Below are 26,018 nucleotides of genomic sequence, written 5' to 3'. Positions count from 1 at the left end.
TTTTTTTTTACCTCGAATCAGAATCGAGAAACATCTGGAACGGGAATCGTTAAGATTCAAAACGAAGCCCAACCCCAAATAACGCCTTAAAATAAAAAAGAAACACAAAACACACCGACTTTGAAGTCCGTGTTGCCGCCGTGTTTTCACAACAACAAACTCACGTTGCTAATGAACTCAACAGGAGTCATATTAAAAGGGATACTAATCCCAAAATCGATAACCGTCATGCCAAGGAAAGGTTTGGAGAACTTTCAGAGTCATCAAAACGCTTTTTAAAAATTTTCTGAATCCATTGGCAACGGATTTTCATATAATGGCGGCGGATAGAGTTCACTTTTGAATCGTCCAAAACACACACACTATGAAACATCCAGATACCTCCATACTGCTCGTCCCTAGTGGCGGCGAGATGTTCTTCCGTGTTTACATCATACATCCAATGGTTTACAACGACGAACATCAGCAGAGCCACTGGGAGCTACTACCACAACAAGGCTAAAAACAGAGATCACATTATTTTTTTCAGAGCAACTGTTTCATGTGGCGGCTTCAGGACACTTGGGTCAGTACGGACGAGCAGTATGGAGGTATCTGGATGTTTCATAGTGTGTGTTTTGGACGATTCAAAAGTGAACTCTATCTGCCGCCATTATAATAAAACCCATTGCCAGCCGGTTTGACAAGTTCTCCAAACTCTGCCTTGGCATGACGGTGAGTAGAAAAGTGGTGAATTACCGATTTTGGGTGAAGTATCCCTTTAATAGTGATTAAAGCAGAAGTAAGCGGGATGTTTGTGTTAATATAAGTCTTAAATAGTTATATCTTCCGACAGCAATCACTTCTATAGAGTGTTTGGTCTGAAACACGGGTCTGTCAGTCACTCTGCTCTGCTGTAAGCCGAGGAGAAAACTTTCCTTGTATCCTACAACCTTTATCCAATGAGGAGAGAGAACGGCATCAGCTGACAGGAAGTTAGCCAAAACGACCGGATCGCTTACTTCTGCTTTAATCACAGTTTTAGTGATAATTAAAATCTTAACAGTTCGACAAACCGTCTCTAAAACAGATCGTTAGATAAAGACGATGATGTGATGGGTGTAAAGTTTTTATGATCTTTAGTGTAAACGCACTGGACGCACAGTGGTTTAACGCACTGAGACACAGGTTCAGTAGTTTATCGTCTTAAGATTAACTCCTTGGTTCAGTCTCACACACACAGACACACACACGCTGTAACAAACTGTTGCTCGTTTACAAACACACACACGAGGTCGAAACAGGAAGTAAACATCCAGTTCAGACGGATCCACGAGCCGTGTGAGCGTTTTCAGAAACGTTTCCGCTCTCTAATCGTTTTGTCTTTTCTTATCCTCCATGTTTGTAATTTTTTTTAATTCAGTGCATTAACCAGAAGTAATTTGTTGCCTCATCACAAAACATTGATAAATGATAACGTTTTTATTTTATGATGCAACAAAATGACTCAACTAATAAATGTAGTTTAACAGTCGTCAGGTTTTAGTTCTGTTCGACCTTGTGTGTGGTTTTAAAACGCGTTTCGTTTGATAAATTTATTGAACAGAGACTCTGGTTTTTGTTTTTAGTTTGACGAGTTGTGTTCGTGATCAGCTGACAGAGAAGTGAAGGATTGTGGGAGTCGACCTTCCGCTCCGTGACGCGTCTCAAACCAGCAGGAAAACAAAAACAAAAACAAACCTCATGTTTCTTCTTCATCATCATTGCATTGCAACGGTTGCAACCTGCGGCCGCGACACTTTATACCGCCGATCGCCGCCGTGGCGCCGACGCAGCGGCGGGCGACTGACTGACTGACTGGCGCCGAAACACACGGATCAGAGCAGTGTGTGTGTGTGCGTGCGTCACTAGTGGTGGCTGGCGAGCAGCTCGTCCAGGTCGGCCATCCACTCCTGCGGACTCTGGCCCTTCAGCAGCGAGTCCACCAGGTCGCTCTCGGCGGCGAAGCTGCCCGACGCCACGTTGTAGCCGAACGACACCTGCTGCTGCTGCTGCTGCTGGCTGGCAGTCCTGCTCACCTGGTATCCTTGGTTACACTGCATCCCCTGGCGACCGTTGCCCGGCGGCGGCTGCCCGAACGCCGTCATGTCGGGCAGCACGGCCTGGCTCTGATTGGCCTGTTGCTGCTGCTGCTGCTGAGTCTGCTGCTGATTGGCCATCGGCTGCCCGAGGCTCTGGGGGTTCGCCGCCGCCGCCGCCGCCGCCGCCGCCGCCGCCGCCCTCTGCTGAGCGGCCGCCATGTTGGATTGCATCATCTGCTGCCCGGGGTTCATGCCCGCCATCGCACGGCCGCCGGGGTTTCCTCCGAAGGGCGCGGCGCCCGGCGGCAGCTTGGGGATGCGCGGCTGCTGCTGCTGCTGCTGCATGTGGAAGGCGTTGGGGTTGTTGCTGAAGGCGTTGCTGGACGGCGGCTGGTTGGCGAGCTGCTGTTGCCAGGCAGCAGCGGACATGGCGCCCGGCAGGTTGGCGGCCATGCTGTTCTGCATGGAGCCCGGCATGCGGGCGGCAGCGGCGGCGGCGGCCATCTGCTGCTGCTGCTGCTGCTGCTGCTTCAGCATGGCGGCGTTGGGCTGCGTCTTCAGGTGCTGCTGCTGCGCCAGGAGCTGCTGCCGGTACTGGGTCGTCATGGCGCCCAGCGGCTGGCGCTGCAGGCCCGGCTGCGGCGCCGCGTGGCCCGGGTGGCCGGCGTGAAGGTTCATGTTGTTGTAGAGGTGCTGCTGCACGTCCACGCCGGCCCCGCCCCCGCCGGCGCCGCAGGACGGCAGACTGATGTCGGCCTGACTCGGCGCGGGGGGCGGAGCCACGCCGCCCGCCGGCCCGCCGCCCGGACCCATGCTCATCCCCATCATGCCTTGGTTCTGAGGGAACATGCGCTGGGCTCCGGGGGCGGGGCCTCCCATGGCGCCGACGCTGCCCATTGGCTGAGAGGAAGCTGAAGAGACACAAACACATTCATGGATTAACAACCAACAGCATTTTTGTTTATACACGGCTCAAAAAAATAAAGGGAACACTTAAAAACAACACATTGTAACTCCAAGTATATCACACCTGTGTGAAATCAACATTGATCATTTTTATGTTATTTTGTTCTCAACACACTCTACTATATGTTGAATAACGATTTTAACGAGGAGTTTCTATTCGGTTATAAAAAAGTCTCATGTTAATGTGGATGAATCTACGCTACCCACACTTGTTAAGGGGCCCATTTTCGATAAATACTGTATATCGTTCTGTCTCTATCGTTATTTTGTTATAATTAGTGGTGGTGGAAACGCTGGTCGAGCCGACCAGCGTTTCCTTACTTTCGGTTTCGTGGCGTAACGCAGCTGAATCGCCGTTTATGGTCAGGACTACGATGGTAACTGAACCTCTTTGAACCTCTGACTTTAATTCTTGATGAATGAAAACATGAGTCTGTCTTGCGCCGGTCAAAGAATTTCACAGTGCGCACGGAGGCTCATAAATGTAGTGTGAAAACGCTTCGCTTTTCCAAAACTCCTCGTTGTCCCTTTATTTTTTTGAGCAGTGTAGCTTTCTATTACAGTATATGTATTTTTGTCATTTTATTCTTTTATTTAAAGGTACATTGTGTAGGAATTACTCCCATCTAGCGTTGCGGTTGTATATCACAAGCAACTCAGTCGTATTTTTCATGCTGCATTCACGTGAAATTGGGCAGACGGCAGGCGGACGACAGCCGCTGCACGTAACGGCATAAACAAGCCTCTATGTAAACAAGTGGTCCGTCAGCACGAGGCAAAACAAAACACGTGACGATATGTTGTCATGGCGATGTCGTATTGTTGACCTGACCCACGTTTTACCGGCTTTCTCTCGACTTCTGTGACTAAAATGACATCTGGTTTGTTAGCGACGGCCGCCACATGGCAGCAGCACCGAGCTTACCCGCTCCATGGAGATATGAATGATATGAACGGCTAATTCAGAGCTTACCGGAAGGAGAAGTTACACAATGTCCCTTTAATCATTTCATTTTTTTCAATAAAGTAAATATTTTTTTACACCTGAATATAAAGGGTTAATTCGTTAGTTTTACCTTTGAATAATTAAACATTTTAAATCAGCATTATTTTGTAACCTGCAGTTTGATGGTTATTTCAGATGGAAACACAAGATGAGACTGAACAGTTCATCAGAACCAGTTACAGACATTTTCCATTCAAATCAGTGGTGAACATCATTTACATGATTTGTCCTCAACAACACAACAAACAACAACCAGCTTCTGCTGCTGAATTTTAATGATCTGATCAGATAAAACAACTTGTCACATGACATCACTATCATTTATTTAATGTGAAGATAAATAAAGACACATTAAAAATCATATTCCAGCTGGGTTTTACTTTATTTTTTGTGTAAATTATTATATGTTTTAAGTTAAATTAAACTTTGTGTGTCCTGTAGAGAACCGCCGTTTAAAAACGCCTTATCAACCCTGATTATATTTTTCATAACTTGTGTTAACAGGGCTTCAGACTGCCCCTAAATGGGGGATTTTGCCCCTAAAATTTGGGTTAGGGTGCAATTACATTTCATTTTCTTGCACATGTGCAACCAGTAAATTTGATGGGTTTTTTTTTTAACACTCAAAGAATCTGGTATCTGTCATTACAGGTGTCAGGCCAATAACAAGGTGTATGAGGATCATGAATGAAAAGGAAATGTAAATATTTACTCTGCAGAGCGATTTGTGCCCCTACAGCCTCAGCTGTTCCTGATCGGCTCTGTTGTTGTTTTTAGGTTAATGGAGTAACTAATAATGTAACTTGCAAGGTAACTAGAAATCTTTGTTCTTGTATGTGTAATTTTAAGACTATTAGGCTACATTTGGTGATTTGCATAATATAATCTCCCTGGGACTTTAGGCCTCAGTGGAAACGCAGGCGACGACAGCGGCCTCAGGAATCTTTAGTGCCTGGAAAGAAAATTCCAGGAACTAAAAGTCCCAGGAAATTTTTCGGTGGAAACGCGGCCGAACTTCCTGTACCCGTACCTGTAAACTGGTTGACTGGCTGCTGAGGGAAAGGGTTCTGATTGGCCGGTTGTCCCGGCTGGTCCTGGTACTGTGGCGGCGGTCGGGTCAGGCGCCTCTGCATCTGGTCCTGCTGCCGCTGCTTCTCCTGCACACACACACACACACACACACACACACACACACACACACACACACACACAAGAGTCAGAGTCAGACAACGGGAAACAACAGGTGAGAGTAAAACTAAAACACCAACACACACCTGAGAGAGAAGCTGTGTTTTATAGGAGTGATTATTATGGGATTCAATTAAACTTTTCACCCTGAAATGACCAAAGAGTTAGAGAGTTGAGACATGAAACAATAAGAGCTCCAATGAGAAAGTCTTTGGTTCCTGCTGCAGTCATTTAAGATAGATATTTAAGATATTTTAAGGTATTTATTCTGTATTTATTCACTTTTTAATCATACTTTTTTTTTTTATCATATTTGTGGGGGTGGGAGGTTTGGGTTTTCATGTTTTTTCTTTGTTGTTTTTATCCTCTGTGAGGCACCCTAACCCTACTTGTATGAAAAGTGCCATACAAATAAAAGTCGATTTGATGATACTTTTGTGGTATTTAATCATGTCCTTCTCATTTTAATTGATGTCTTTTAATTGATCTCGTTTGGTTCTTCACTGATGTGAATTTAGGTTTAATGTCCCAATAAACTAAACCAGCTAATTCCAGTTTCAGCTCCATGTTTTGTCAGATAATCAATGTGTTGTAATCAGAATAAATAAAGTATCTAACTAAAGTTTCACCACCTTGGTTCATCGGGTTGTGGATTATTCCAGCTCTATAAGCAACAACACTGCTCTTATTATAGAAGCCACACACACAGGAAACAAACAGCTCCCTCTAGTGTCGGATCAGAGGAGTTTACACCGTGTTCATCAGTCTGACTTCTCCATGTGGTCGGCTCAGTTATCACGAACCGTCGGAGCTCGGTGATGTTTCACTTCCTGCTCTCAGTTCTTCTGCAGCTTTAACCTCATTATTCACCATCAGGGATGATGTGACGGTCTGTTTTTCATTGTTTCTGCTGCTGCTGCTTGGTCTTTAAAACGTCAAACTCATTTTAACTTCAGGGGCCACATACAACGCAACATGATCTCAAGTGGACCGAACCAGTAAAATAGAAGCATAATAACCCCTTTGTTTTAGTGCAAATAAGATGTTTACAGGTAATGAACTGTCCTTTTATAAGAGATATTATGAACAACCGGAAATCTCTTGAGAAAAATACGTGGGATTTTCTTCTATGTAATCTTTTATCCCCCCTGGTGACATTTGACACCCCTGGTCTGAATGTAAAGAAAAATATCTTTCACAGCTTCTTTGCTCCCATTTTTCATGAGCTGAACTCAAAGATCTAAAAAGTTTTCAATGTACACAGAAGGTCTATTTCTCTCAAATATTGGCCTTTTATTGTGGCCAGCCTAATGCACAACTGTGCAATATTCATGCTGTCGAATCAGCATCTTTACATGCCACACATGTGAGGTGTGGCATATCTGTCACTCAGCAGAGGAGAGGAAAAGAAATCCTTAGCGGGGTCTGAAAAAGTCAAATAGATGTCACAATGTGATAAATAATTTTCCAGGACATTTGACTTTTTTTTCTCATTTTCCATGACTGGTAAATTGATGAACCAATTTCCAGGGTTTCCAGGGCGCGTGGGAACCCTGTATGTGTTTGTGTCTCACTTCAAACTCTCAGTTTACATCGTGAAAATATAAAATCTTTACATATAGGAATCAAACAGTGGAAGAAAACTTTTCAGTAGGGGTGTCAACAATAATTGATTCGGCCCTTCAAAATAAAAGCCCCATAGTCTTTCATATAGTTCAGTCATATTGATTTTGAGTTAATATTGACAAGACACGGCTCCAAAGGTTTGTTGGTTTTTTCCTGCGACCAATCGACCAATGAAATTTTGGTCGGCTAATTTTTGGGGGCAGCCCTAGAAGTGATTTATGTTTTCTTTTTCAGGTTTGAAAATGCCAAATCCAATACCCTGTACCATTCAATTTTATTTTATTTAATGACATTTATGTCAAAGATACAGGAGAGTGATAACACACACATAGCAGCCGATAAAATCTGTTGTTCAATATCTCATGACTGATGAAAAATTAGTCATGTTGTGTGCAGTAGAATTTTGATGCATCGCAATGCATCGTAGAATCGAATCGCATCGTACCGTTACCTGCTGAATCGTAATCGAATTGAATCGTGAGGGCAGTGCCAATGCACACCGCTACTTTTCAGTGCACCACTTGTTGATTGAATCGATTAACTGCTGCAGCTCTGGAAGCAACGAACCGACATGAAGGCCAGGTGGAGCGACTCACCTGTTCGGCCATCAGCTGCTGCCTCTGCAGGTACTGATGCTGCTGCTGCTTCTGCTGCTCCAGGATCTGCTGCTGATGCTGCTGTTGATGTTGATGCTGCTGTTGATGTTGTTGTTGTTGTTGTTGTTGTTGTTGTTGTTGTTGCTTCAGCATCGCAGCCGCCGCTGCAGCCGCCGCCTGGCTGCTCATGTACGCTGCGTTACCGTGGTTACCTGCCATGGCGTTAGCCCCCGGTTGCGTCGGCATGCCGTTGTTTCCCGGCGCCGACGACATAGTGTTGGCCGGGCCGGGGCCGTGGGGGGGAGCGGGGTAGTTGTTCTGGTCCTGGAAAGAACAGAAGAAGATGTTAGAGCTTCATGTTTCCAACAGGGGGAGACGGAGAGGTCGTTAAAGGGATAGTTCAACATTTTGGCAAATTGTATTATTAGAACGGCGGAGCAGAGCCGTGAGCTGCTCAGAGCTACGCTACGGAGGCTCATGGGATTTCTTGGTTTCCCTCATCAAACTCATCAAATACACAATCCAACAACTCCACAACGCTCTGGTGGACAAGTTGTGACCTGCACATTCACCACGCTATGAGATAATAACAGAACGTTACCACACAGAGTTGTTTTAATTTCATAAATTCATGCAAAACCGCTGATGTGCGTTGCCTTCAGGGACAGTTTTTCATCAAGCAGTCTCTGTATTTACCTCTCAAACAACTCTGTCTGGTAACGTTCTGTTATTATCTCATAGGCTCATAGTTGGATTGTGTATTTGATGAGTTTGATGAGGGAAACCAAGAAATCCCATGAGCCTCCGTAGCGTAGCTCTGAGCAGCTCACGGCTCTGCTCTGCAGTTCTAAAAATAGCTTGCACCGACAATTAAAGGTAACAAAACTACCCCTAAAACTATAGGGATTATGGCAATGGTCCAATTTGCCAAAATGTTGAACTATCCCTTTAAATAAATATTATTCCCTTTTTAATATCTGGTAAAGAACAAACTGAGGAGGAAATATCAAGTTTGTGCTCAAGATGGAGCCAGAGAAACGCTTGAATAAAACCAAAAACAGAGTGAGTGTGTGTAACTCGGTGAAAGTTGACACTGCTGCTGCTGCTGTGTTTGGTTGTGCTGTAAACACAAACTAAAAGTGCAGAGAGAAAAGTTTTGAGGTGGCGGCGTCAGCAGCAGCAGCAGCAGCAGCAGCGATCAACAGTTGTGATAATAAAGTGTAAAGTGCAGCAGGAACAGAACGTCCCGCCTGCTCAGAGGAAAAATACAAGCAGGAGCAGCAGCTATATTTAAATACACAGAGAGAGAGAGAGGGAGAGAATATGAAAGGCTGCTTTGTCATCGCCTCCCTTCACCCCCCTGTGTGAGCCTTAGCAACCAGCTGCTTGACCCACACACACACACACACACACACACACAGAGAGAGAGAGAGAGAGAGAGAGAGAGAGAGAGAGTCGGTGGATGTTAAAGCGTGGGGCCCAGGCCGGTCTGAGGCAGAGCAGCTGAACAAAAGGCCTCGCTGCTGCAGCCTGACTTCACCTCCACTCAAACCGCTCTGCACTGGTCTTCATCTGCACCTGTTGGACTCAAAACCAGCACAAACACACACACACATACATACACACACACACACACACACACCAGTCTGACTGGGAGTCACTGTGGATAATCATGTCAACACCACAGATCATGTACTATATAATTATAAAGCAAGATGGTGACTTTTGCAGACTTGGATTTTCTTTTTAATGTGGGAGATTATCTTGTTATATGTATTTAAGTGATATTACGTATGGATTATCGAGGTTTTTGACGATGTATTTGTGTTTTGTTCTTTTGTATGTTGTCATTATGGATTTCTATCCTGTATCAGATGTATTTTCATTAAAAATCTAAGATCATCACCTGTGATTTTAATGATCGTCAGTCTGATTTTACAGTGGTGTCACTCCTACTCTCCAGAGGACGGCCCATTTCCACCTGTGTGTGTTTGTAGAAAGATGGGCATTGTACACTCTGCACTTCCTGTTTGATTTCCACTATTATTGCATGTCATCATCTATTTCTGTACTTGCACTTTGCGATTGCATTGTAATAACAGGTTGTAAAGCACACCGAGTTTCCCTTGTTCATGAAATGCACTTTAAACACAGTTTAAAGTTGATTTTTATAACCTTGTGCATGTAGATATGTAATTATTTGTATGTTTGGATTAGTTTAGTTTATGTAAGCATTTCTTTGTGAGTTATGTTTTTTTGTGTGTGTGGTTCATGTAATGTTTTGTTCTTGTTCACATATGTTGCTCCTTTTGTTGCGCTGTTAAAAAGCAATAAAAAGGAAATTACAAAAAAAAAGTTTGATTTTCATATCAATGAAAACAAACCATAGCTCTAACGCCACCTTCAGGACATCATTTACATTTTTTCTTTGGGTCTGTTCACAACACTGTGGGCCTGTCCCAATACGCACACTTGATCACACTTACACGCTTGGGCACTTGGCGTGCGCGTTCATGAGCTTAGTGTCAGTGCGCAAGTGTGTCCCGTTTCTCCAACGACCGAAAGTGCAGCGCGCTTGATTTGCACTTTACCCACACTTATGGTAAGACCGCATCCGAGCGGTATTTGGCCAAGTATAAATCCCACAATGCACCACGGTGAAGTCCGCCGTCACCCAGAGCCACAAGTCACGTTTAGGAAATGCGATTGAATTAATCTCAATAAAATGAAATTAACTTTCTATCTCATAATTATGACCTTTTAATGTCATATTTTATATTAATTATGCTCTGTTCATGTTTTTATATTTTTGTTTTTCTTGTTTGTTTTATTTACTTACAGTTGGGCTTACACATTAATGATTTGAATCTTGCGCATACGATGAGACTGATCCAACAGCACGGTTTATTAAAACTGTTGCTGTGTGTGTGTAGTAGTTGTGCTAGTGTGCTGTGCGCAACGGCACAGGCTGCACTTGTCAAGTGTGTCCCGATTGCTTTTAAATATCCCCCCACACGCTTGACCACTTAATCCATGCTTGCACACTGTATGCAAATATACGTTCCGCCGGCAAAACGTCACCAAAGTGTGTGCGTAACCAAGCGCACTGAGCCAAGTGTGGAGAAATGGGACAGCCCCTGTATGTTGTAAATCTCTGGGCAGGGCTATTATGGGCTGGCGTTGCTAACGGGAGGAGTGCAGAGAGTCTTCTACTGCAATTAAAGTACTTAGGTGCTATTTGTAGATCATACAACCCCACTTTAAAAAAAATGCTACTATCCCTTTAATGTTTTTTAAACACAAAAATCTGCCTATAAGCAAACCCAGAACCAGATCAATAACGGATCTGGCTTCCTCGGCCTGGCTCTCACCTGTGAGGCTGTGAGCGGCCAACTCATCCTTATGATGTGTTTATGGGATGCTGGAAGGACACTCGTCTCCTGTTTTTAGTTTTATTAGTTGTCAAATCTTGTATTTTTCAAAAGTGCTTCTCTTTGTTCGGCCATGTTTTGATGTTTTGGAAACAGTTTAACGCCAATTTTTTCCCTTTTTTGTGACCAGTGTTTTTACTTTTTATTGAAGTTGTTCTGATCTCACCTTTGAAAAGACTCCAACCGGCTCTAAAAAAAAAAAAAAAAAAAAAAAGCCAACGTCCGGATCGCCACGGATTGTCCTCTAGACGTCCGCTCTGTCGACATTGAACCCAACATCTGAGAAAAACGGGGCCGAGCGTCGGGTCTTTGTTCGGTTCTTTTGGTGCGGAGCGTTTCTAAAGGAGTTGCTGTGTTCAGACTGGATCAGCCAGCAGGAGACTCTGCTGCTGCAACAGACTTTCATTGTTCGGGCCGTTCAGCTCCATCATACATCACTCCACTACAGCTGTGTGGGAGTGCGGAGCCAGAGCCTGGGTTTATTTATTAGACGCCCCGCTCCGAACACCACGATACATCAAATTTAATACTAATGTTAACCGTCAAAAATAAGCCAGGGAGTCTGAGGCGTGCAGAATAAAACAAGACGAGCTGCAGACCTTTGTACAACTGAGAGGAATGAACCAATGTGTGTGTGTGTGTATGTGTGTGTGTGTGTCCAGGAATGTGGTGCTGGCCTGGTTATGAAAGCAGAGCGGGAACACACTGATCAGTCTGTACACTTGTTTTTGTTGCAGCGTTGTGATGTTAGCATGGATGGATGCTGTGGGGCTTTTGTCTGTGAGCAAACCAGAGTGAAACGACTCTGTAGCAGGAAATTTACCAGCGCCGGTCGGTGTCGATGTAAACAACACAGCCGGGTCGGTGCTGCTGGAACTAAGGAGCTGCACGATATGCAAAAAAACATATCTGTGATTTGTGTGATTAGCCTATATGGTCACATACTGATATTGTAATATTGCTTTTTCAGTGTGAACGGTCAGTTTTAGGGATGCAACTAACAATTATTTGTATTATCAATTAATATGGCAATTATGTAAATGATTAATCAATTAGTTGTTTGGTCAATAAAGTGTTCAAACCAAACCAAACCAAACCAAACCACAAGACGACATCCTCAAATGTCTTGTTTTGTCCACAAACCAAAGAGAAACTCAGTTTATTGTCATAAAGGAACAAAGAAACCAGAAATATTCACATTTAAGAAGCTGAAATCAGAGAATTTGGACTTTTTTCCTTTAAAAAAAACCACCCAAACCGATGATTAGATTATAAAAATAGTTGACCATTAATTTAATAATCGATTATTGTTCGATTAATTGTTGTGGCTTTAGTCAGTTTTACTTACAAAAAATATTAATTTAATGATGTCACTTTTGTTGTCCAGGTTGTTTCTGTGGCAACACAACACTTATGGTGCTGACAATGCACCACAAGTAGGACTCGGTTTAATAAAAATCGATTTTCCAATTCATATCGATCTTCATTTGAAAGATCCGATATCGATTCATAAAATCCTTAGATCGATCTATTATTGTAAACCATTTCCTGTTTCCTCTGTTAGTCTTGTGCGATCGACTGTTAAACTTCTGGGGTGGGTCATGTTTAATAAATGTGCATTAATGTCACTGCTTTTGGGTCAGTTTTTTATGTAAACATTATTATTTTCAATAATGCACCAGGTTAGAGAGTTACATCTTTGCAGGATTAGTTCTGTGAAAACTCTTTCATAACCGAGCAAAACTGGTATTAAAACTTAAATATCTCCGAATGAATCAATATCGAATCGAAACCTTGTGAATCGGAATCGAATTGAGCTACACTACACTGCATCAGGAATGAAAAAGAGTGAGCTGCAGCCCTGCAATACGTTTTAAAAATACACAACAACAGATCACTGGCAAAGATCTGTATCAATATCAATGCATCATTCACATCTCTCTATCTTGGATGGATTGAGTAAAACTGATATTTATCTTCTTAGGGTTTTGCTGGCTCCAAGTATAAAGGTCATCTCAAAATGCTGGATCCAGAAAAACGGCCCCACTACAGATACTTTTGTTAATACAGTATTGTAAAACAACTGCATGTAGAACAAAAGACTTATTCAATCAGACTCCAAGAAGATCTGGGTGAAAAACGACGGCAGAATTTGTGTAATTAATTGTTCAGTGTTTTTGTATTTGTCTATTGTTTTACCTTTTAGATGGAAACATATAATTGTGTTCATTCAGCTTTGTTAACCATATGTCCTGTTTTGCAGAGATGTTGTGTGAGAAGGCTTTGTCCAGTTTTAATTAGTAGAAGAGCTTCAGATAGTGAAGTCTGCCACCTGCTTCGATAGAACAAAGTTTTGAAAACATCTTCCCTGCAACGTAAGAGATGACGTGGTTGTTGCTGGCACGGTGACAAGTCTTATGCACTGTGTTTGAATATAAAGAGACATTTTATACAGACTTTTTTCACCCACACTTTTCAAACTCTGTACTAAAATATGAAAATGATCTATGAATAAAGAGTTTAAAACAACAACAGATCACTGAAGCTCCTCAAACGAGCGTCACAGACAGATGTTTTACCAGTTTCCACAGCAGCTGGCAACAACACTATAAAACATATTATTACGTCAAAAACTGAGCAAACTGATTAGTTATTACTAGTATTAGGCCTACTTGTCATAACTTGAGAAAATGTTGCATCTTAAAAGGAGAAGTGCCGTTTTTTTACAACTTTCTGGCATAAAATACAGTCGCTTACTCACCCAGATAACTTTGGTGTCATTATACGAGATGTATGGTGTATATCCATATAATGGGAGTGTTTGGGGCACCGAGATGCAGCCTCTAAATAACACATTATCTGCCATGAAACTTGTTCATTTCACCAACATGTTGTTATGATTCACTAGTGCTGTTTCCCTTTGAGTCCGGAGTTTCCTGTTATCGTCATTCAGGGTCTGTATGTTGACCTACTGACCTCTGAACTGGATGATGTCATCTCTGAGCACGGCTCATTCACTCTGCCTCTTTGCATATATCATTTTTAAAACTATAACACCACTGGATAAACAGTATTGTTCTGTATATAACTGTTAATGAAGCAATTTAAAAGAACAAAAAGGCCCATTCACTCTGTGACGGTCTTTTTACCTGGAATTTGCTGCTGCTAGTTTTGTGCAACATGGCTGAATATTTGTCAGATTTTGAGGTTGTGGACGACGACTTTGACACTATTATATGATGGACGTTTGTCTACGGATGAGCAGCTCTTTGACAGGAGGATGTGGAGGCAGAGAGAGCAACCACAAACTGGTGCATGTCTGCGGATAGAGGGAACTGGTGGTGTTGTTGTGGAACAGCACGAGTGAATCGTAAAAAAACACGCGTTTCACAGCAGATAATGTATTAACTCATTGAGTGCCGCGCTCCTTTCCAAAGTTTTAGTCAAGTGTACCGGCAATTTAGACCATTTTTGACTTTTTATTTTAGAGCCATAGTGTATTCTATATTATTGCCACCAACACATACTGTAGCTCAATTGAAAGGTTTAACTTTATCCTTCAAATGGCCACAAACCGTTTGTTTCTACGTGCCTCCGTTCCTGAGAAAAGTCAAGCTAAACATGGCTGGGTTTCACCAAAATCCCTCCTTTTTTTCTAGAAAAGGAGATAGAGCGTCTTTTATGAAAGCTGCTCTGTTTGTGCCTGTCACTCTTCTGACACTCGCATTTCTGGATCAAAGGGCTCGTATAAGATAAATATACACAACAATTGTTGTTCTATTCACAAAACCACCATCGGGGGCGGGGGGGGGGCGCCACTAAACAACAATAACACAGACGCACCGTGCCGTGTCACAGCCTCTCGCCGCGGAGCGTGAGGGTCAGTCGGCCACCGCGGCTCGGGAAGACCGGTCCCGCCGGTGGTCGCGGTCCGTCTGTGGTACGGGTCGGTGATGCCGGTCTGCTTTGACCCAGAGACCATCAGATTTTACCGCGGGAGGACTTTGGGGAGGACACGGTGTTGCTCTAGATGAAGACCGGGCGGGACAGTCGGCTGAGAGCTTCCTGTTTCTGCTCCGAGCAGCTCGAGCAGCTGGAGCAGCAGCGCAGGTGAGAGCAGAGCAGCTGCTGCATCCACATGCAGAACTCCGTTTGCAGGAGCTGAGTTATGATAAAAACTTCCAGATCATGAGCTGTCATGTGACTTTGATCGTCATCTATTTCAGTTCTCCTCGTCGTAGAGTCCCCAAATTTACATATAATGTGTATTAAAGTGTCTATTTTCATAATTAAAAAAAAAAGCAAAAAACGAAAAATCTCGTTTTTGGCACTCAACGCATGGGAACGAAAAACGAGAAATTACGTGGTTGGCACTCAATGAGTTAAATAGGAGCTGCCCCGATCACGCTCACTATGTGGATATACGCAGCTCTCAGATGAATCTAGATATCATCTGAAGGATCCTAATGACACCAAAGTTATACGGGTGAGTAAACGACTGTATTTCATGCCAGAAAGTTGTAAAAAAAAAAAACAGCACTTCTGCTTTTAAGATGCAACATTTTCTTAAATTATGACAATTAATACTAGTAATAACTAATCAGTTTGCCTGTTTTTGACGTAATAACATGTTTTATAGTGCTGCTGCCAGCTGCTGTGGAAACATCTGTCTGTTGTTGTTTTTTTAAAACTCCTTATTCATTGATCATTTTAAAGCAGAAGTAAGTGATCCGGTCGTTTTGGCTAACTTCCTGTCAGCAGATGGAGTTAGCAGTCCCCGCCCTCGTCCCTACGTCACCACATTCACGCACATCCCTTGGCTGCACACACAGAGAGGACTGCCCCTTTATGCCGTTCTCTCTCCTCATTGGATAAAGTTTGTAGGATACAAGGAAAGTTTTCTCCTGGGCTCAGAGCAGAGCAGAGTGACTGACAGACCCGTGTTTCAGACCAATATGTAAGTGATTTCTGTCAGAAGATAGAACTATTTAAGACTTATATTAACACAAACATTCCACTTACTTCTGCTTTAATATTTTAGTTAAAGGGGACCTATTATGCTTTTCCAGCTTTTCAGACTTTTATATATGTTTAAAATGTTGGATAATGGTTCTAGAGGCCGTGGAAGTGTCATATCCTGAGGTTAATGCATTTGGAGGTAAACCCTGCTAGATAATTGGGATTTCTCTGCACACCTGTTACACTCGGTTGCGCTGAGTTTTTTTTTACATGAGCTCGCATCAACGTCATGGCGTGCCGGACTCCCCTACATGGTCATGCCGAGGTCTCTGCTCCAGCCGGCCCCGCCTCCTCCCATGCTGCTCTGTTGTGCCTGGTGTCACAGCGGAGAGTGGAGCGGAGCACTTCCTGCTTCTTCCCTGCATGTTTTAGCGCTGTAGCGTCACTTTACTAAGTTTTATTTAGAAGTTTACGCCGACGTTTCATGTAAGTGAAGCTGTACCTGTGTGAGGAGCGACGTACCGCCGGGGCGACGTTGTTCGCCGGACCGACGTAACGCTGGACCACCGGAGCACCGGAGCTCCGGAGATGCAGCGGTTCCTCACACAGGCAGAGCCCGTCTGCAGGCCTCCTTGGCCGGGCAGGCGTCCATGCTCATCGCGGTAGAGAAAACCATCGCGGTAGAGAAAACCATCGCTAATAAACATACCCGCGGGATTTTTAGACGTTTACCGCCGTGTGGTTAGTCTATTTAGCAGAATGTTGGTCTCATTGATGAAATCTTGTGGCAGTTGGATTAGTTTGAATGAAAAGTGAAGCTGTGAGAAGGAGGAGGAGAGGAGCAGTGCTGCTGTAGTCTATGTGCACAAATCACCACATTTACATCAATAAATAACTGTTTTATAATGAACTGACCAGTCTGCATATATTTTTAATTTATTTTATATATTTATTTTTGCATTTTTATATTACATGTTACATGGTTACAGTAGCCTACATGGCAAAGACTACTCTAATCCATCTTTGGTTAGGGTGAGACGGTCATGGGCACATTTCATTACACAATGTAGACTGGTCAGATGCAGACTGGAGATCTGGCAATTTGCCTACTGCAGATTTAGCTTTTGTTTGCATACTACATTTTGGCCAAATCAGTATGGGCACTAGTAGTAGACATCGTCATGGTAACGCAATGCTGAGGGAGTGGTTCATTTGCATTTAAAGGGAGGGGCCACTGAAACAGACCGTTTTGCAGAGCCCTGTTTTTGAAAATGCTGTGATGTTTGATCTTTGGGGTATTTTGACCGAAGCACGTCACAGACATGTATTTAAGACACCCAGGAACTATTTTAGTTGGTGCAAAAAGGAGCATAATAGGTCCCCTTTAAGAGATTGAAAAGTGTGGGTGAAAAAAGTCAGTATTTTATGCCAGAAATAAGGTCCAGGTTGTAAAAAAAAAAACTGCACTTCTCCTTTAAGTCACAGGTGAAATCATAAGAACGACGGAAGCGGTGATGAGGTGTGTGTGTGTATGCGTGTTGCTCACCTGTGTGTGTGGTATGTGCTGGCGGAAGTTCATGTTCTTCTGTTTGATCTGCTGCTGATGTCGGAGCAGCGTCAGCACGGCCGCCTTGTTCTGGCTCTGCGTGTTGGGCGGCCGCGGCGGCGGTCCGGGCCCCGCCTCAAAGTGCGTCAGGGGTTTGGTGTTGTTGTAGCTCAGCATGGCGGCGGCCTGGGCCTGAGCCTGGGCCTGAGCCTGAGCCTGGGCCTGGGCCTGAGCGCCCGGCGTCGGCGGGTGGCTGAGCGGCGGCCCGGCGTTCGGGTGCCCCAGCATGTTGGGGTGGCCGCCGGGCCCGGGCATGTAGCCCCCGGCGCCGCCCGCCTTGGGCGAGCCCTTGGCGGCCTGACCCGGCATCAGCAGCTGCTTCTGGGCGCCGCCGTTGAAGTCCTGCGGGTACAGCGAGGGGCTCGTGGGCTTGTCCATGCCGAACGGGCTCTGGGAGGCGCTCGCCATCTGGGACCACGGCGGCGGCGGCGGGTGGGCGTGGGGGGGCTGGGCGTGGAACTTGGCGCCCGGTTGCTGCGGCGGTTTGTGCTGCTGCTGCTGCATCTGACCGTGGAGATGCTGCTGCTGCTGCTGCTGCTGCTGCTGCTGCGCTCGCTGCTGCTGGGCGGCGAGCTGCTGCAGCTGCTGCGCCGGCGACAGGTCCTTCGGCGCCACCGGCGGCGGGAGGAGGTGGTTGGGGGGCGGCTGCGGGTGGCGGGGGGGAGGAGGGGGAGGGGGAGCGGACTGCTGCTGCTGCTGCGACGGGGGCATCGCCGGCGAGGAGGCGGAGGAGGAGGCGACAGGGGAGCTGGTGGCGTGCGGCGGCGGCCCGGAGGAGGAGGACCTGACGTGCGGCGAGCCGGTGCGAGAGTCCTGCTCGAAAGCCGCCACCGCCGCCGGAGAGAACTCCGACTTCACGCTCGCCAGGTCCGGAGGAAGCAGCCCCTGTGTCGACTGACCGCCGCCGCCGCCACCGCCACCGGGAGTCGGCGCCAGCTCCAGCGGGTCCTTGCGGTCCTCGAAGCCGTCGTTGAGAATGTCCTGGATGTCCTCGTACGCCACGGAGCAGTTCAGCTCCTCCATCAGCTCCGTCCACTCCTGCTCGTTCAGGTTCAGGTCGGGGAACAGGCTGTTGTTGCCGCCCGACGACGGCGGCATGATGGGCAGGATGTCGTCCGGCTCCTGCTTCATCTCCTTCCGGTGGAAGTCCGTCCCCGGCTCGCCGACGCCGCCGTCCGTCGACTCGCCCCCCGCCGACGGCCCGTGGTGGTGCGTCCCGTTGGAGTTCAGCAGAGCGTCCGTGATGCCCAGCTTGGAGTCCAGCGGCGAGCCGTTGGCGGTGCCGTTGTCCAAACACGCCTTCTTGTTGGGCGGGAAGTGTCCGCCGTCGCCGAAGCCGTTGATCTGATCCCGGCCCAGAGGAGAACCGGCGCTCTCCAGCTTCCTCTTCACCGTCTCCTGAAGCTGCAGCAACAAACACAAACAACAACAACAGTTTAGAAACACGTTGTCAAACAACACACGTTATTTATGAATGAATAAATTAATTTATTTATTTCGGTATATCAAGCTTATATAACGGAAAGGGTGTAGGTTGAAGCCAAAGCTTATATACCCCTACCCCTTTTACCTTAAAAAAATTAAATAAAAAAAAAAAAAATATATATATACGCATTAATACAATAGGATCAGATCACAGACATTTGAAATTAATCAGTACGCTTAAATTTCTGATCACAACAAAATAAAGAATTGTACACAGCGCATAACCCAAAATAGTACAAAATCATTTAACTTAATTTTCCATACTGTAACGAGAAATTATGTTGTTCTTATAAAGTTTTTTAAAGCTGACTAGAGTACGGCATAATTTAATATTTTCAGGACAATTATTCCAGATGTTAACCCCTCTAACAACGTAACAATTATAAAACAAAGATTTAAACAACAATAAATGGATTTGGATGCTACTACATTATACAACATTAATAAACCAATTAAAATTGATTAACCCTATTTTCTTAATGTCTTCTCATGGTAACCATTCAATGTCAGTCATTTTTTAGTTGTCCAGGTATGAAAGGTGCTGTTCACATATAGTTTATTGTTTTTAACAAGTTAAATATTTATTATTTCAACTTTACATATTGTGTTGCAGGTTTATTCTACTAAATTGATATTTCCTCATTATTGTTCTTGCAGTTAACTCCTGCTACTAAAAAGAGGCTGAAACTAATGATAATTTTTACTATCAATTAGTGAAACTTGTTTATTGTTTAGTCAGGGCTCCAGATTTTACATCTACTTGCGCATGTGCAACCAGTAAATTTGCTGGGGTTTTTGGTTTTGTTTTAACTGTGGTGAAATGTGAAAAGCCCGACTCAAAGAATCTGTCATCTGTCATTACAGGGCCAATGTGTGTGAGGATAATGAATATGAATAGGAACATTATTTATTTATTTAAAACAGGGACAATGCAACACAAATAAACATTGATCTTGTAGGACAAGAAATTATGTCTTCAGTCGTCAGGTTATAGCAGTGTTTGCTCATTTCCCACCTGTAGTCCTTGGGCAAGTATGAGCAGATGAGAAGATAACAATATTAAAATTGTTGAAATATAAAAGGAAATAGAAATGTTAACAGTATGTGAAAGAGCCATCTATCTTCTATGACATGAATGTGAATCGTCAGACGTCCAAAACTAATCACTAGTCTGCTGAACAATAATTTGAACTGTATAGAAAAGAGGAGAATCTTAAACTTAAACCAAGATGATAAAAAGTTCTGCGAGTTGCTTTACAGGTCTTAAAATATTCAAACTACAGTATTTTCCCCAATTAGACACATATTAATGTAGTAAAATCAGCAATTATATTAATAATTTCAATCTGGACAAGAACATAATTTAAATGTAAGCACCACATCCTCTCTCTTTTATTTATTTATTTTTATTTTAATGTCCTGTTCTTCAAAACTCTTCTGCAGAACAGATTGTCCGCTTCAAGATGCTAAAAACAAACGGCTGTTTTGCAACTTTTCACTTGAACAATGGGCTGATTATTAACATAACACAGCAGCAGATCAGATTTCGGCCAATTGATTAAAGCATTAATTCCAGTTATAGCTCAGCGTCTTAATTTAGATGTTTGCATCATGAAATGAGGTTATTTGTGTAGCTGAGTAACAAAGCCAGCTGTTTGAATCATGACATTTTTTCTATTTCAGTGCCTGCAGAGGTCGGCTGTGAGCTGCAGGGGGCGCTGCAGCTGAGTGGACACCGGACTAACACACAGAGAGAGGGAGAGCCGAGGCCGAGCAGTGATCGCTGCTGTTAATAGAATCAGCTGCAGGCTGCCTTACATAACGCAGACAACAAAGAGCTTCCTCAGAGCAGTCAGCAGATCAGATCTGCCCACTCTGCAGGCAGCACGACCCACCGGATCTAATGGGAACACTCAGAACTTCCTGCGCTGCCCGACTCAAACCACATCAGCTGATCCTCACATGGTCTCGCTCTCTCTCTCTCTCTCTCTGCGCTGCTGTGTGGTTATTATCAATATCACATCCTGCTCACACCTGTGGTCTCCAGGAACACCACCCAACAGGTGGACACGGCCGGGAAAACAGGACCGGAAATGATCCGTGATGATGAGAGACGAGCTCATCCTGAAGTCAGTTAAAGCAGAAGTAAGCGATCCGGTGGTTTTGTCTAACTTCCTGTCAGCCGATGGAGTTAGCAGTCCCCGCCCTCGTCCCTACGTCACCACATTCAGGCGCATCCCTTGGCTGCACACACAGAGAGGACCGCCCCTTTATGCTGTTCTCTCCTCATTGGACAAAGGTTGTAGGATAGAAGGAAAGTTTTCTCCTCGGCTTACAGCAGAGCAGAGTGACTGACAGACCCGTGTTTCAGACCAAACACTCTATAGAAGTGATTGCTGTCGGAAGATATAACTATTTAAGACTTATATTAACACAAACATTCCGCGTACTTCTGCTTTAACAAAGAAAACAGCAGAGTGTGGTATCTACTTATTATTAAGGCTGGGTTTAAAAAAATTGATTTCCCGATTAGTCCGATCTGCGCGATCGCGATTATCACCCACAACTGTACTGAAGAGTTGGACCGTTTACTTCTGTAGTGGGTCGTGTTAAATAAATGTACATTCATGTAACTGCTTTTGGGTCAATTCTTTATGTAAACATTGATATTTTAGATAATGCACCAGATTAGAGAGTTACATCTTTCTTAGTTCTGTGAAAATCTCTTTCATAACTAAGAAAAAAGTTGGTATTAAAACTGAAATATCTCTAAATGAATCAATATCAAATCGAACCGGGACCAGCCCTATTTATAATTATTATTAAAAGTTAAATAATAACTAGAAAAACCTACAGTGGATGAGTGGATTGACATCATTTATGACGTTTTTAAGATGGAAAGAATTACTTTTGCCGTAAAACTACAACAAGATCTGTTTTTGAAAAGATGGAAAAGATGGATTATGCATGTCACACCGGTTCGACCATCGTTTATCTAACGCCATGTCTCAGTGTTTTTTTAGTGTGACAAATGTGCACCCCAGCATTCCTGTTCTAGGGAGTTTAAATCTTAATTTTGTGCATCTCAATAAATTTGAATATCATGGAAAAGTAAAATGCTTTTTTTTTTTTTAATTGGTCTTTTGTAATATTCAAATTTATTGAGATACAAAATTTTAGGTCTTCATTAAATGTAAGCCATAACCATTACAATTAAACAAAATTAAATAAATAAAGACATGAAATGTTTCAATCTATGTGTAATGGACCTAATGTATCTAATGATTAGTTTCACTTTTTGTTTGAATTACTGACATAAATAAATGTTTCCATGACATTGCACCTGTATATTATTGATGGAGGACCAATCATTCATTCATATCTGTATCATTTATGGAATTGCAAATATGCTGCTGTGTGTGATTCAGTTGTACTTCACAGATGAATGGAGGAGAACAGTGAAACGTTATGTGAATGAACATGTTTGTGAACCATGGAAAATCATAATTAAAAAAAAGAGAATTGAAATAAACAAAAGTTAAATAATAATAATAATCAATAAACAATTGTGATCAATATCAGGTGTGAGAAGCAGCTGGACAGTGAATGTTCACACACCAGAGATACGGAGTTTGTTTAAGTTTCTGCCTCGCTGAGCAGAGCAGCGTCACAATGTGGAGAAAGGTGATGTCTTCCTCCAAATATGCTGAGAATTTCCTGATTAGCCCGACCGGTGCCAAAATGGCAGCATCAACACATTTGGTCTCTGAGCCTGTTGGCCGCCGCCGGCTCCGGCAGCAGCAACAGCAGCAGCTTCTAAAAAAACCATAACATGTTTTTATTTATTTTCCAGTTTATTCATTATCTGGGGTCATCTTTTTCAGTGGGGAATGAACTCTTTCTATAAACATTTATCACTTCTTTTTTTTTACAGCAGAGGTCAGTGACCTTGTGAGTTTCCCAGCAGAGCGTCTCCCTCCTGTAAACGCTCTCTGACTTGTGTGGGTGTGCAGAGACAGAGACTTTAACCGAGGTATGTGTGTGTGTGTGTGCGTGCGTTGTGTGTCGTTGTCGGGAGGAGTTTCTCACAGGTCAGCCTCGTTGTTCTTCAAATCAGTGTCAGGGAAAAGACGGAGAAACAACGGAGTGAATTCAGTCAGTCTCACTTCTGAGCTGGTTACTCATCCATCTACCATCTGTCTCTTGTTTTAGGCAGCTCGGCCTCTGTATATGTGTGTGTGTGTGTGTGTGTGTGTGAGAGGGAGATCAGGCCTGAAACGAAACTTATAATGATGATGATTCCCATTTTTATTGTATTTTAAACTGCATTTATCTGACAGCCTCAGTAGAAGGAGAGAGAGAGACCTGTAGTAAAAAGAGACTCTGGTGACTCACTGAACTCCTTAAACCTGAAATACTGGTCGGACTCCTCCTGCCCGGTTGCCGTGGTTACTGACCTGGGGTGGGAGAGTTGTGTGTGTGTGTGTGTGTGTATGTGGGGTGGGGGGACGGGGTACAACAAAAGACCTACTGCCATCTATTGGGAGGGGGGTTGAGGGGAGGGGAGGGGGGGTCTGACACAGCCACAAAGCCTCTACATCATCAAAGCAACAACCAGAGGGATTCTGGGTATTTGAGTCCCTGGAAGTCTGCAAGTGAAGTGAAGTGGTAGTGGAGTAAAGTGTACTATAACTACGAGTCATCCCACTACTACAACTACACGTCTTATACTGCTCTTACTACTACTAATACAACAACTACAAGTCCTCCTACTATACTACTACTACTACTACTCCACAACATGTCCTATTTTGCTCTCACTACTGCTACTTAGGGAAAATTTCCAGTAAATTTCCAGAAACTTTCCGGAAACTTTCCATGGGAAGTTAAGCTGGGGGATTTTGGAAATACTCCAAATTGGAAACTTTCCACGGGAATTATGGGAATTTATGGGAATTAACTAGAAATTGGGGGTAATTTAAACAAGCTGTATCATATCCAAACATATATATGTAAGTATTTTTGTTTTGTCATAAGCAGACATCCGTGCAAAATAATACAATTAAAAGGACATTATCAAGTTTTAATTCTTGTTTGAACAATCAGTTCTTTTACTGAACAACACCCCCCCCCCAAAAAAAAAATCATATCCGGTATCGGTACCAACATGTTTTACGATACTTTTCGATACTTTTCGGTACTTTTCCACATAAAAAGAGAACACAAAAAATGTCATTATTGGCTTTATTTTAATAGAAAAATTTTGGACCATAAAACAGGAAATCAGTAAACAGTTAGGCTACTGCTGCTGCAGGATTAACATTCCATCTATATTAATCTGAACTCTTCCTAAATTAAAAAATGTCTGTTTAAACATGAATATCAACTTGTTTGCATTATTTGAGGTCTGAAAACACTGCATCTTTTTTTGTTATTTTGACCAGTTGTAATTTTTGGGAGAAATTGTTATCAGTAGTTTATAGAATGAAACACAAATGTTCATGTTACTCAAACATACACCTATTGTTTCCCATATGTAGACCAAATTGATTCTGTTCCCCCCACCCCCATCAACGCAATATCATCTCTCCGTAGCGCTGCTTCGTCACTCACAGAGAGAGAGAGAGAGAGACAGAGAGACAGAGAGAGAGAGAGAGAGAGAGAGAGAGAGACAGAGAGAGCATGCAGCCAGTGGTGATCCGCGGTAAAAACAAAACTTATTAACGAGGCTGTGGCGGCCGTCTCTCTCTCGCACGCGGCGCACACACACAGACACACAAACACAAACACAGGCACATGGACAGGTGGCGCTGTAACGGTAATGATAAAAAGCACCTTGCTTCGTTTGTGACTCGCTCTCTCGCTCCTTGCGGCTCAAATTACAATGCGGCGACTTCACGCGGCGACGTCACCGCTGCTCGCGGCGCAGAATGAAAGTACCGGTCCCATCTAAGCGCAGTATGGTACCGTTTTAAATGCGTTAGTACCCCGGTACCAATCTAGTACCGGTATACCGTGCAACCCTAGACTATACTAATATAAAAATAACTGTTACAACTACAAGTCATACCACTACTGTTACTACGGGTCTTTATACTTCAGCCACCAATGCTACTTCGAAAACTAAAGCCACTCACACCACTACTAGTACTACTAAAACTTGTACCTCCACCACCACCACTACTACTACTACTACTGATGACAGAAAGCTGCAGGCTTCATTATCCTCAGCACATTAATGTTTCTCCACCACAGGGTGGAAAACAGGCGCTCGTTCAAACAATAACTGTGTCAGAATGACATGAAACTAAAGCCGGGCTGAGGCAGTTGATTCTGCATATTTAACCTCACGGTTAAACAGACAAATAAATGAAGGCTCAATATCTTCACAGTGACTAATCCTGAAGTCTTTCGCTCTGGCTTTGCCACAAAAATCCTAAATATGTTGTGTGTTTCTGTCAGCTTATCGTAGTCGGGCTGAATCCTCTCTTCCTGACTGAATTTCTCACATTTTTTATTTTTCCCTTGTTGTGTCTATTCTTGTCTTGTTTTCAACAGTTTAATATGAGAAGCTGAAACCAACGTATCATTAAAGTGTTGAAACTGTTTAGCGTTATTTTTCTTCATACCAACACATTTATTGACTAGTAGTTGAGGTTTCTGACCCCAAACACAAACTTATCTGATGCTTTCAAATATTAAAATGTTCGGCATCTTAACTCCAGTTGTGTTTGCTGTGAAAACATGAGGTGCTGTTCTGGCCCCGCCCCGATCCAGCCAGCAGCCGAGGTGAGAGCGAGGAGGCGTTTCCTGACAGTGTCGGTGTTGAGGAGCGACGTGGTGATGAGTCAGCGGGTGAGGGGGCGGTGGGGGGTTTTCTGTTCACACTGAGTCACGTCCCAGGACTCCAGGTCTGTCCCCACTGAGAGCAGCTTCATCCTGAGCTACGGTGACGCCGACTCATCATTTTCCCTCGGTTTTGTAGCTGGTTTCAGCCTCTAAAGCCTGAACCACCTCTTGAAACTAGGGCTGGACGATTATTGCAAAAATCATAATCACGATTATTTTGGTCAATATTGAAATCACGAAACTTTT

At 43.8% G+C, this 26,018-nt stretch overlaps 1 protein-coding gene across 3 annotated transcripts in view; it reads right to left on the bottom strand.

The window, feature by feature from the left end:
* Nucleotides 1-1,140: 1,140 nt before the first annotated feature.
* maml1 (mastermind-like transcriptional coactivator 1) overlaps nucleotides 1,141-26,018 on the bottom strand; it is a 35,413-nt gene continuing 10,535 nt past the window's right edge. For all 3 annotated transcript variants that reach the window (XM_083980403.1, XM_083980402.1, XM_083980404.1), the window contains 4 exons: nucleotides 17,379-18,842; nucleotides 7,443-7,766; nucleotides 5,063-5,189; nucleotides 1,141-2,971 (listed from right to left, as the gene is read on the bottom strand). In XM_083980403.1, the coding sequence (XP_083836529.1) occupies nucleotides 1,887-2,971; nucleotides 5,063-5,189; nucleotides 7,443-7,766; nucleotides 17,379-18,842 (3,000 nt within the window). In that variant the 3' untranslated portion in view covers nucleotides 1,141-1,886. The remainder of the gene's footprint in view (nucleotides 2,972-5,062; nucleotides 5,190-7,442; nucleotides 7,767-17,378; nucleotides 18,843-26,018) is intronic.

The sequence above is a fragment of the Trachurus trachurus genome, assembly GCF_905171665.1.
Source record: "Trachurus trachurus genome assembly, chromosome: 10".
In the NCBI taxonomy this organism is placed as follows: Eukaryota; Metazoa; Chordata; class Actinopteri; order Carangiformes; family Carangidae; genus Trachurus; species Trachurus trachurus.
This window is presented reverse-complemented; position numbering and strand designations above follow the sequence as displayed.